The 12,518-nt window shown below is 38.0% G+C and overlaps 1 protein-coding gene across 4 annotated transcripts in view; it reads right to left on the bottom strand.

Moving 5' to 3' along the window:
* The window catches only part of LOC106557383 (programmed cell death 1 ligand 1), a 56,028-nt gene that overhangs the window by 6,173 nt on the left and 37,337 nt on the right, over nucleotides 1-12,518 (bottom strand). For all 4 annotated transcript variants that reach the window (XM_087721495.1, XM_087721494.1, XM_014076616.2 and 1 more), the window contains exons 3-4: nucleotides 3,563-3,907; nucleotides 1,671-1,970 (exon numbers count right to left, since the gene is read on the bottom strand). In XM_087721495.1, coding sequence (XP_087577621.1) covers nucleotides 1,671-1,970; nucleotides 3,563-3,907 — 645 coding nt within the window. The remainder of the gene's footprint in view (nucleotides 1-1,670; nucleotides 1,971-3,562; nucleotides 3,908-12,518) is intronic.

Genomic DNA, 12,518 nt, shown 5'->3' with positions numbered 1-12,518 from the left:
CTACGATACTAAATAGCAGCAATCAACATATATCAGGAGATATAACAACAAAATTATAGTCATAAAAATCTAAAGAAATACCCTGTTTCCCTGAAAATTAGACCTCCCCAGTTTCCAGTTTCAGTTTAATAGAATTTGTATGCCGCCCACTCCCATTGGGACCAGATAGTAAGCCCAATCGGGCTTTTGAGTGCATGCGCTTAAATAAGCCCTCCCCCAAAGATAAGCCCTCCTCAAAAATATTGCGACACAGCAGCAGCCATGAGATGACCATGCTCACCGCCTCCTGCACCTCAAAAATAATAAGACCTCCCTGAAAATAAGGCCAAGCGCTTATTTCAGGGATCAAAAGAAAATAAGGTCCTGTCTTATTTTCAGAGAAAGATTTATTTTCGGTAATATGATAGATGAGAGGATAATAAGCACAGCCTTACTAGGTGGTTTAACTTTCTAGGACATAGACAGTGTTGTGGGAATTAGTTGTTTAACAGAGTGATAGCATGGGGGGAGGGGGGACTGTCATTATGTGCGGTTGTTTTGATGTGCAATGCCCTATAGTGTTGTCTTGAAGGAAGAAGTTGAAACAGTTTATGTCCAGCATGTGAGGGGTCTGTAGATATTTTCACAGCTCGTGCAGTATACAGGTCCACAATGGAAGGCAGGCTGCTTGCAATTATATTTTCTGAAATCCTAACTAGCCGTTGAAGTCTGTGTCTGTCTTGTTGGTTGTCTTGAGGGTTGTAGAGGTGCAAATGTAGCATCATGATATAATCCTCATGAAGTCAAAGTGCTATATGAATTCAAATAAGAAGCCTTGAAGAAAAAAATAATGGATGAAGACGAAGAAGAAGAAAAAGCGGGGGTGGGTGAAATCTGAAAAGGTTGTGTTTGTATAATCAAAAATAAAAAAGCTTAAAAACAAAAAATAACATGAAGTAGCATAGCCATATAGCGAAAACAACTGTATAAAGGCCTAGAAGTTTATGGAATATATAAGTAAATGGTGTAAACTAGCATTAGCTATAGATGGACATTGCATCAGTCCCTGTGGAACTATAGGCTGCTAAATGTTTCTCAGCTACATGAATACATAACATTATCCTCTATTTTCCTCCCCTTACAATGAAAACATTTAATGTTTTTTTCTAAATAATGCTAACACAGCGGGGCCATCTTTTCCTCCTGCTATATCTTCCTTTATCTGCCCACTATGGCTTGAGCCCCTCCTTGCAATCACTGCTCACTATCTTTCATAGCATTTCGGCTGGGCTGCAGCCTTCACCTTTCCCCCCAAAAAAGCTTGATTGGTGAGCTCTCTCCGCCTACCCCTGTGACTGATGAAACAGAACTCTAGAATAGTGAAAGATTGTCCCTCCCTCTCTTCCTTTTCACTGATAGAACCAGTTGAAATTAGAGCAAATATGCCCTATATATTGTATGCAGTGGTGGGTTGATGGCGAGTCACTTACTTTCTATTAATTTGTGTGACTAAACATGAATAACTCTGGATCCCATTCATTTCTTTTTCTAACCACAGTAGCAATTTTCATACAAAAATAAGATTTTTTCTTTAATTATTATTAATTCAAATAGCGTGTTTTGTCAATCACTCAATTATTATGTTATACAATAAAATAAGTTTACCTTTACATAAAATGGAGGGAACTTACTCAAGCTATAGTTGGTTGACACTTGGAAATCTAAATAATGAACTGAGCACTGGATCAATATATTTTCTGTCGTGCTTAACTGCAAGGTGCCAGTAATATTAAAACAACCAAATATTTTGTTGCTTGTGACAGTCCAATTCACTGGCTTTTCATTGATAGATCCATACATCTTTGGCTCTGAAGAACCTCCATGAGACAAACATATCAGTGTCAAATTTGTTGAGTCACAACGTTCACTGGACAAATTGCTGGACAAATTGCTGGACAAATTGCTCAGGATAATAGGTGTACTAAATGGAACTGGAAGACAGAAAAAAGACAACGAGATATTAGAGAATATGACTCATATGGAAAAATTGTTTGATATTATTGGAATTTGTTCAAGCAGACATGAAGGCTTTCCCCCTAAATTTCCTTGATTATCCTGAATTTAAGAAAATTCTCTTAAACATTTCAGGCAACGCTGCCAAGTTTCTCTTCTGTGCAAATGTTTTCCCAAAATAGGACAGCATCTTCATTATTAATCTTTACTGAACAGCAATGAAAACTTATTTATTTAATTAGGTACTTGGCGATTAATATAAAATATGTACTGAGAATGTATGTGTGTACTGCTAAGGATGGTGCTAGTGGTTAAATGCAGCACTGCAGGCTACTGCTAGATCAGCAGGTCAGCGGTTCAAATCTCACCGGCTCAGGGTTGACTCAGCCTTCCATCCTTCCGAGGTGGGTAAAATGAGGACCCAGATTGTTGGGGGCAATATGCTGACTCTCTGTAAACCGCTTAGAGAGGCCTGAAAGGCCTATGAAGCGGTATATAAGTCTATTGCTATTGCTAACATTGTGATTTTATAGTGATGTTTCAATTATCCAGCTAGCTTTGTGCTATCCAACAATCTTTAAGTCAGGTATACCAGAGGTATACCAAAAGATATACCAGAGTAACATTTGGTATCCCAATTGTTGCACCCTATTCTGTAACAGTAACAAAATCATTGACTGATGCTGTCCTTAACATTTTTTATGTGGGACAGATTAAAGTAAGTATCGATAAACCCTCCAGACTTCATTTCCCTTTCCAATAAGCATTATCCCTTTTCATCCACACAACTGTATAGAACTTCTGAGAAAAATATTAAAATCACTCATGGCAAATTATCAAAAGCTTCAGTTTAGGGTTGGTTGATTGGAGACAGAAAAATGGATATTCAAGAAAGTACACCTACTTTCCTGAAAGAAGTACAATATATTCTTTTTAAGAAGAAACACAATTCATAATCTAATTTTACTTTTACTATTCTAGTTTTATAACTAGTTTATAAAAGTAAATCTAATTCTTTAGAGGGAGACTAAATAAATATTCCTACAAAAAGAAGAAATAGTGGTAGAATAAAATAAATTAAAAGAAATTTATTTTATTATTTATTACAAATAATTTAGGTGAATTCACTGAGTTTTAACAAAATTGTATACAAATGATAAGCATGAAAATGATGGAACTTGCTGAGCTGCTAAATTAATTTCTTGGGTCAGAAAAAAATTATTGATAACTGGAAACCCTGAATGGATTTCTTTGCATAAATTATTTTATGATTTCTGCTTTTGATAATTAAATAGGATAGATGATAGAAAGAAGATAGCTATGTTGTAACCTCAGACTACTAATAACTGCTGTAAAGAAGACAGAAAGTTTCTTTGTCCTTTTAAATTTTTTATTATTCTTACACTTTCTCTCTCTAGTATTTAACTTTCTCTTTAATTCTTTTTATTTCTTTCCTAGTTTTCTTATATTAGTTTGTATTAGTTTTTATCTTCCTTTTAAAAACTCTTTAATAAAATTAGAGCAAGAGAGAGAGAGAGATATTTTAAAAATGTCAGTAGATTACACTTACCTATTACAGATAAATGGACAAATAATGTTTGTACGTTATTTGGCCATAAGGCAACACATTTATATTCTCCACTATCATTTACTGTCACTGAGGCGAGTGAAAGTGTAAAATTCTTATCTATCTTTGATCTGTTCATGTAAGAGCTGTCCTTTTCTGATTCAACTTCTTCACCGTTCTTGTATGAAATCACAACCCGGTCTGACATCTTTGTAATTCTAGGAATAGGCTTTTGCCAGTAGATGTAGTAAAATGCTGGAGATGAGCCTTCAGGGATTTTGTGACTGCAAGGAAGTCTGGCTTCGTCTCCTTCTTGGACTACAACCCTTAATTCTTGACTGGGAGTACCTAAGGAAGAAAAATATACACAAATGCACAATCAAAACTATGACCTACATCTATTCTTCAAGTTTTTCATTACAAATATACTTTGAAATAATGTGGGAGAAAATAGGGATGAATGAATTAACAAATATATTGAGATATCATCATGTAGTAGAATCAAGTGAATAAAACTGTAAGTCCACTCTGTAATGATTGCCTATATTTATTTACTTATTAGATTTATTTGCCAATCGTCTTGGCAAGTAAACTCTACATGCAATAAGGCTTTAGAAAACCATAGAAGATAAATTATTCTAAAATGATAAAAAATGGAATTACAAAGATAAAATAATGGTTAAAAGCTGGGGAGAGAGAGAGCAGGATGCACAGGGAGAGTGGTGAAATTACCTCTTAATTCATTAACCACTTCCTCCGTTGGGACCCCAAGCCATCTGGAAGAGCCAGGTCTTCAGGCTCTTATGGAAGGTCAGATGGGCGGGAGCCAATCTTACCTCAGGGGGTAAGACGATCTAAAGAGCAGCAGTGCCTTGGACCTTGTACCCCTTAATACAATGTGCTCTGAAGGAAAGCTTTCAGTAACTACATAATGTCTCCAATACAGATAGTCATCAACTTACAACTACAACTGAGCCCAAAATTTCTTTTGCTAAGTGAGACTTTTGTTGAGTTTTGCCCCTACTTTTCTTGACACAGTTCTTAAGAGAATCAACACAGTTTTTAAATTAGCAACACGGTTGTAAAAGGAATCTACATTCCCCATTGACTTTGCATGTTAGAAGGCTGTAAACAATGATTATTTACTGTAAAAAAAGTAATTCCATATTTGCAGAGCTTACAATTTAACTGCTTTTCTTAGCTAAGGTAATCTGTATGGGTCCATTAATAATGTGAGCTAATCATGTCTTGATGGTATGCAAAAATGATATCTCCATCTGCTCAACGATAATCTCTTATGGCAAAAACCTATGATGGATATTAGTAGGCAGACAAAGTACTCATGTTGGTTAAATGGAAGGATCGAGCACATGTACAGTATGTATATGCATACAGGATCTGATGGGAGTCAGACTAAATGTATATGGGATCCTTGGTGCTCTCTAAGCTTGGTTGTTTTCTTGAACAGTTTTCATTACCAAACTAGGTAACAACATCCAATTTCCCATAAGAGAAGCTCAATAAGAAACTATTTAGATTAAAACAAACACACTGCAGCAACCATCAACACCAGAAAATGGAGACAGGTCATCTACACAGCTTCTAGCAAAATGTATATTTGCTTAGCTTTATCAAAAAGTGCCTGGCCTCTCAACCTAATATATATAAACAACAGTTGTGGAAAGGATATCACTGTTGTACAACAAAAATATCTCAAAAACCTCCAAGAGCCACATGGCATCACCATGACACACAAATCAACTAAACCCCACCAAAACATCCTAAGTAAAATAAAAGACCCAGCAGCCCCACAAGAAAAAACAGAAGTCATCTACAATAGCAGTTCCCAACTTTTCCACCTTGGCAGCTGCCCCAGTTAGGGGGGGGGGGCATGTGAGTGGCAAGCACACACATGAGTGCATAGCTCCATCGGTGTGAGCACTCTCTACTCATGTGAATTGATCTTCATGCACGAGCGGAGGGTGCTTGAGTGAAGGGCGCTTATGCTCACGCGCAAATGGAGCTTCATGTGTGAGGGCCCTCTACTCATATGAGTAGAACCTTCCACACAGGAACAAACGCCCTCCACTCAAGAATCCTGCATTCATGCAAGCGGAGCTTCATGCACAAGTACAATGTCCCATTATTCACGTGAGTGGAGCTTCACTTGTGCAGCCTGGTTTCAAACAGGCCGTGGTCCAGTAGTGGGCTATGGCCACTGATCTACAACTTACAGTGCCACTATATAAGACAAACAGCAGAAAACTAACAAACTGCATCCATGAACACCAACTAACAGTCAGGAGACATGATGAAAACTCTTTAGTTTCACATGGACAGAGACAACCATAGTTTCAACTGGGAAACTGTGAGCATCCTAGACCAAGCCAAGTCCAAATGCTAGAGAATTCCTGGAAGCCTGGCACTCAGAAAAATCAGCCATTAAAAGGCATGTAAAGATAAATAACCTCTATGTACTATTCAAAAGATACAATCAAAAAAGCCAAAAGGGAAACAAAAGACCAAAACATCACACCACCAGCAGTCACCAGCAGTCAACACCAGAATTAACACTGGACCAACAATCATGAAGTAAAGAATGCCCAAATCAAGGAACCACACCAACTCAAACCAATAAGTTAATCAATGAACCACCAAGACTACTCCCACCAGTGTCAAGGAAAGCTGCTAAGATATAAAATGAAAACAAATCACACTCCCTGTCTAGCATTGATGATGTTACCTAGTTTGATCATGAAACATCTGCAAGGAAAAAAAAGTTCAGAGAGCACCAGACTCCACAGTTCAATTCTGAACTACAAATATTCTCTTCTATCGGTACCATATTAAACATATTTTGTGAGTTGATAAAGAAATCTCTGAATGTGTTGCTACAATAATAGAGTAGCACCACTCTCAGCAGTTACATACATTTAGAGGAGAAATAAAAAATAAAACAATGTTTTGTTTTTCTACATTGCTTACTTCTGCCTCTTGCTTTTTCCCCATCTGTCAAAGAGCAACTTACACTGTCAAGTGATACTAGAATTCAAGTAAAAAAAAGGATCCTATTCCCTTGCTTTTTCCTACACCTTCTCTTTTTCCATGTAAGATTTAACACTAACAGAGAAGCCACTAAAGCTTCTTTTGATTTATATGGACTTTGGTTTGCATTCAAATTACGTTGTGCAGCTTACAACTTGTTCCAAGTTCCTAGATCATTTTGCTACAGACATAAGGACATCTGAGAAGGTTTAAACCCATCCAATGTCCTTTCTATAATTCATCTGTCCTTTTTAAGTATTTCACAAAAGACCACTTCTCTCAATATAACTATGAGTGTTAATTTTATTTTCTGTAGAATTCTATGGGGGCGGTGTGGTCAACTGTGAATGGTAACCCCCCAATATGGGAAATCAGCAGTCTGATTATCAGTTTCTGAAAGGCTTCTAAAGGTTTCTAAAGGTTATTTTGACTTACATGGACTTTGCATTCCAAAACCCAAACTATAGTTTTCTCAAAGTGCTTGTTCAAAAGACAACTGGATATGTTTTTTTTTCTTTAAAGAAGAAGACATTTCGCTTCTCATCCAAGAAGCTTAACCAAATGTGTAGGTGGTTATAGTTTTGCCCACAGCCTTGTCTCTACACTTTCAGAAAAAGAGAACAAAAACCATTTCGGCAAAACATACATAAGCTTACATAGAGATATTGGAATTTTATTTTTATTTTTTGCTAATATCACTCCTATCTTTGTAGACTATGAAAGTGTAACTTGCATATGCTTAAAGCACAGAAGAAGTTTTCCAAAGCACCAGAAGGCAAGGCAAAAACAATGGATGGAAACTAATCAATGAGAGAAGCACTCTGGAATTAAGGAGAAACTTCCTAATAGTGAAAACAATCAGCTAGAGGCTTTTAAGGAGAGACTGAACAGCCACTTGTCTGAAATAGAATCTTCTGCTTCAACAGGGGGTTGGACTAAAAGACCTCCAAAGGCCCTCCCTTTGGTTAATTAATATAAATGTGGACAGGGAGAATGATGTTGCCCACAGTTATGGAACAAGTACAACTACTTCTTGCTAAACATAGAAGACTAAACATATGTTTGTATAAAAGCAATGGGGAAATCGAATGACTTTAACCCAAAGATTTAGGAATAGAAGTGAACTGTTGGCCCTAATAATTATAACCTGAATAAAATTGGCTGTGTACTTTAGCAACCTTTCAATGAAAAGGAACAAAATTGATCTTTCTATTGATATAATTTGGATCAAATTATACAAGAAACAATGTGATGTATGGTGACTAAGGATTTGAACCTGAGTGTCCTTGATCTATATCCATCATTATAATCATTATGTGTTCAATATATCATCTCTTACTTATTTACTGCAAATAAACAGCATTTAAGAGATGACTGCATGTTATATTGCATGTTATATTGCCATCAAAAGAAAGGAAATGAAAGTGTGTTTGGCTGCTGTACGTCTCTGCTGTCATCCCAAGGGTGTGCACGACATGTCATTACTCCTCATAGTCAGCTTTAATTTTCAATAGGGGATTCCCTGAAAAAGTGAACTGATATTTAAAAGCATACCATAAAAGAAAGAAGAAGTGCAGCCTACACTAGAAAGTAGTTTGGCGTAACAATGACTCCAGCATTGACATTTCTAGTGAAAGCAAGCTTAGACATGAAAAGTGCATTTTAAATAAAAGCTATATATTTAAAAAAAGGACGTGGGTGGCTCAGTGGCTAAGACGCTGAGCTTGCCGATCAGAAAGGTCGGCAGTTTGAATCCCTAGTGCTGCGTAATGGAGTGAGCTCCCATTACTTATCCCAGCTTCTGCCAACCAACAGTTCGAAAGCATGTAAAAATGCAAGTAGAAAAATAGGGACCACTTGGTGGGAAGGTAACAGCATTTTGTGCGCCTTCGGCGTTTAGTCATGTTGGCCACATGACCACAGAGATGTCTTCGGACAGTGCTGGCTCTTCGGTTTTGATATATATGCTAGTCGTTCCCCTTAGAGTTGGGAACGACTAGCATATATGTGCCGGGGAATCTTTACCTTTTATATATATTTTAAAAACTCACCTCAAGTTTGCTTTTTATATTAGCATAACCATGCATCCAATTAATGTCTAGGATTGACTACCAATGCCCTGTCTCCAAAACTTCTATGGCAGGGTTATAATTTAATACTAAAATATCTACAGAACTATGTAGGATTACATTGTTGTAAACACCCCAAATCCCTATTTTTCATATAGCCTGGTTCTAGAGGAGAACTGGCATCTGTAAGTAGCATTTTGTTCATTCTTGCTGATTTCTATTTCACTTAGACAGAAAAGCACCCGTGATCAAGCTTTCCACTGCTACTGATAATAGTAAATGATATTATTTTTAAAAAGCATGTAACATATTTAAAATCCTACATTTCACCTCATCACAATACTTTTAAAAAGTGGACATGTTTGCAGTGTATTTCTTTTAGGTAAACAATGAACAGCTCAAAATAGGATTATGCAAAAAAGTTGAACATTATATTCATTTAAACACAACACACACACACACACACACACAAACACACACAAACAATTTTGAGGTATATTAACAAATATCCAAAGTTTAGACAGGGTGAAATATGAATAATTCTTAGCCCTATTATATCTGAATTTCTTCAGCAGAAAATATGACTACTGAAAAATATTACTAACACCACACACAATATTCATAATAATTCTTCTACTCTGCTAGATAACAACACAGCTCTCAACCCTATTAATCCTGATTAGCACATTGGTGTGGGACACTGTGGGAAAAGAGTGAGCAGAGGAGGAATGGTGCATGAAAAGAGGAACCAGAACACAGAGGTTCTGTGAACGATCATAAAATTTCCCAAAAAATTGCCCCCCAAAAGCCTCAAAAACGGGCTGAAAAAAGGCCTGAAAAAGGCCGAGAAAAGGCACAAAACGGCGCATGCAGAGGCCAAAAAATGGCCAGTGGATGGGTGGAGCTTCAGCAATATTCAGTCTATAAGACGCACAGACATTTTCACCCCCTTTTGGGAGCCAAAACAGTATGTCTTATGTTGCAGCCGATCTAACATCTTATAGTCTGAAAAATACGGTAAGCATGGCATAGTGGGGTGAGCTCCCGTTCTTGCCTCAGCTCCTGCCCGTCTAGCAATTCCAAACCATGCAAATGTGAGTAGATGGGTATTTTATGAGTCACGGTGGCACGGAGTGCAGTACTGTCAGCTGCCTGCAATTTAGCAGTTCAAATCTCACCAGGCTCAGGGTTGACTCAGCCTTCCATCCTTCCGAGGTGGGTAAAATGAGGACCCAGATTGTTAGGGGCAATATGCTGACTCTGAAAACCACATAGATTGTAAAGTCTAAGTGCTAATCACTTCGTGACCCGTCAAAAGCGCGGACGGCAAAAGCGCGATCGACAAAATCGCGCCTTTGACGTCATCACAGCGCGACGAAAAAGATCGAAAAATTCAAATAAAAATTAATAAAAATTAAATTAAAGCAAGCCGATTCACATAAAGGTAAGGGTTAGGGTTAGGGTTAGGGTTAGGTTAAGGGTTAGGGTTAGCTTTAGAGCGTTAGCGTTAGCGTTAGGGTTAGGATAAGGGTTAGCGTTAGGTTTTTCGTTACTTTAACGGTTAGGTTTAGGGTTAGGTTTAGGGTTAGGTTAAGAGTTAGGTTTAGGGTTAGGTTTAGGGTTAGGTTTGGGGGGGTTAGGGGAAGGTTTTAGCTTTATTTTTACATTTTTTCGATCTTTTTCGTCGCGCTGTGATGACGTCACAGCGCGCTTTTGTCGAGCGCGATTTTGTCCTACGCGCTTTTGTGGTGGAACCAATCACTTTTGCTAGATAAATAGGTAACACTTCGGTGGGAGGATAAAAGCGTTCCTTGAACCTTGGTGAATAGTCATGCTGTCCACATAATCATAGAAGAGTGTTTGGAGAATTCTGACTCCCTCAGCTAAGAAACGGAGATGAGTACAGTACTGCCTTCTAAAGTTGGAAACAATTGGATAGGGGAAGACTTTACCTTCATATGTTAAAGTGATCAAATTGGCTACTTGTTTCCAGCATATGTAGAATTAAGTAGTTTGTCTACAAAAGTAAATGAGACTCAAGATGAATGTTGTTTTGCATGATGATCATATATAGTACTGTAGTTTCCCCCAAGAATTAAGATTTGCTTGTTTTCCTGTGCTGATGATAGCTATATTCCAGAGGCAAAGAAAAATTCTACAGTGCCATCCCAAATTACATTAGTAGGAAAAGATAAAGAGCTTGATGTTCTCTCCAGAAAAATGTTGCAGACTTAAATGTAATAATGTCTCCCATGGCTTCTATTTATTAAGTGGGAGGGAAGCAAACAATTTCAACGCAGCATATAGTTTTGTAGAAGGTGAGAAATATAGCAGATCACTTATAGTAGCTTTTTCCCGCTTTCTCTTTAAGTAAAGGAAGGTTGAATCTAACAAAGTACCATATTTTTTTGAGTATAAGACGCAACCGAGTATAAGATGCAGCAAGGTTTTGAAGATGAAAAGTTAAAAAAAAGTTTTTGCATTCTGCAAATCTCCCAAAATGGCCTGTTTTTCGTGAAAACGGGCCCTTTTTTCAAAAAAGGGCATGAATAGCCCTTACGAGGCTTGTAGAGTGCTCGGGGGGGGGGGGAGAATGACCAAAAAAGGGCTCATTTTTTGCAAAAAAAAGGACCATTTTTTGCCCAAAAAGGGCATGGATAGCCTTTAGGAAGCTTATAGAGTGCTGCTGGGGGCTGGGGGGGGGCAAAACAGGCTGTTTTCTGCTCATTCCTGCCCTCCCCAGCCCCCAGGAGCCCTCTAAAAGCCTTCTAAAAGCTATGCACAGCGATTTTAGTGAAGGGGCAGAGTTTCGGGAGGCAAAAAAAAGCTGTATTCAGTGTATAAATGCACCCAGATTTTCAGCCTCTTTTTTGAGGGAAAAAGGTGTGTCTTATACTCTGAAAAATACGGTATATTATTTTAAAGGTTTTAAACATAGAGGTAATCCTATCTCCCCTGGCTTCTTCAGTATCCTCTCTGGCGGATGGAAGGAGTCTAGCAATTCTCAATCTAGAAACCTCAAAAATGATTTGGAAGTAGGCTTGGCAAGAATAAACATCCTGAATCACTGGTCCTGCTTCCACAGTCTCAACTTTAAAGTTCAGTAGCTGTCCTAAGTGCATTTTCACCCATAATAGGAGATGGGGAGGGGGGGGAAATTGCTAAAAGAAAAAAAGAAAGCAAATTTGGGTTAAGGCACCAGGCTAGAAACCAGAAGGCTGTGAGTTCTAGTCTAGACTTTGAGCCAATCTCCCTCTCACTCAGGATTCTGATAGGGGTGGGGTGTGGGATCAGTGGCAGATTAAGGCTCACTGATGCCCTAAGCATCTTGGTGCCCCCCTCCTTTGTACATACTGTAGAAGTCTTTTATTGGGGTTTTTTTTCTTTCTCAACTTTTTGGTGCCTCCTTTGGGCCTAGTGCCCTAAGCACGTGCTTAGTCTGCTTAAAGGTTAATACACCACTGGGGGGGGGGAATTGAAGGAGGAAGGAGCATTAAGTATATTTCCTGTACGTATATTTTACTCATTCATAAAGAGAATAAAAGCAAGATATTAATAGATAACTAAATAAAATGAAGTTGCAGGTAAAGGGAGGCTTCCGCATTCCAACAAGTGCTTGTCAACTGTTTAAAGTTGATTAAGATTACTCTCTTAATTAATATGTGAATTTCCTATGTATGTAGCCACCCTGTTTTCCCCAAAATAAGACCCCCCTGGATAATAAGCCCAATCAGGATTCTGAGCACATGGACTTAAATAAGCCCTCCCAAAAAAATTGCAACAGAGCAGCAGCCATGAGGTGACCATGCTCATCATCTCCTGCACCTCAAAAATAATAAGACCTC

The sequence above is a fragment of the Thamnophis sirtalis genome, unplaced genomic scaffold (genome assembly GCF_051295495.1).
Source record: "Thamnophis sirtalis isolate CommonGarterSnake01/CBP01778 unplaced genomic scaffold, rThaSir2_p1.2 scaffold_8, whole genome shotgun sequence".
Taxonomy (NCBI): domain Eukaryota; kingdom Metazoa; phylum Chordata; class Lepidosauria; order Squamata; family Natricidae; genus Thamnophis; species Thamnophis sirtalis.
The sequence above is the reverse complement of the archived record's forward strand: the minus strand, read 5'-3'. Positions and strand labels throughout refer to the sequence as shown.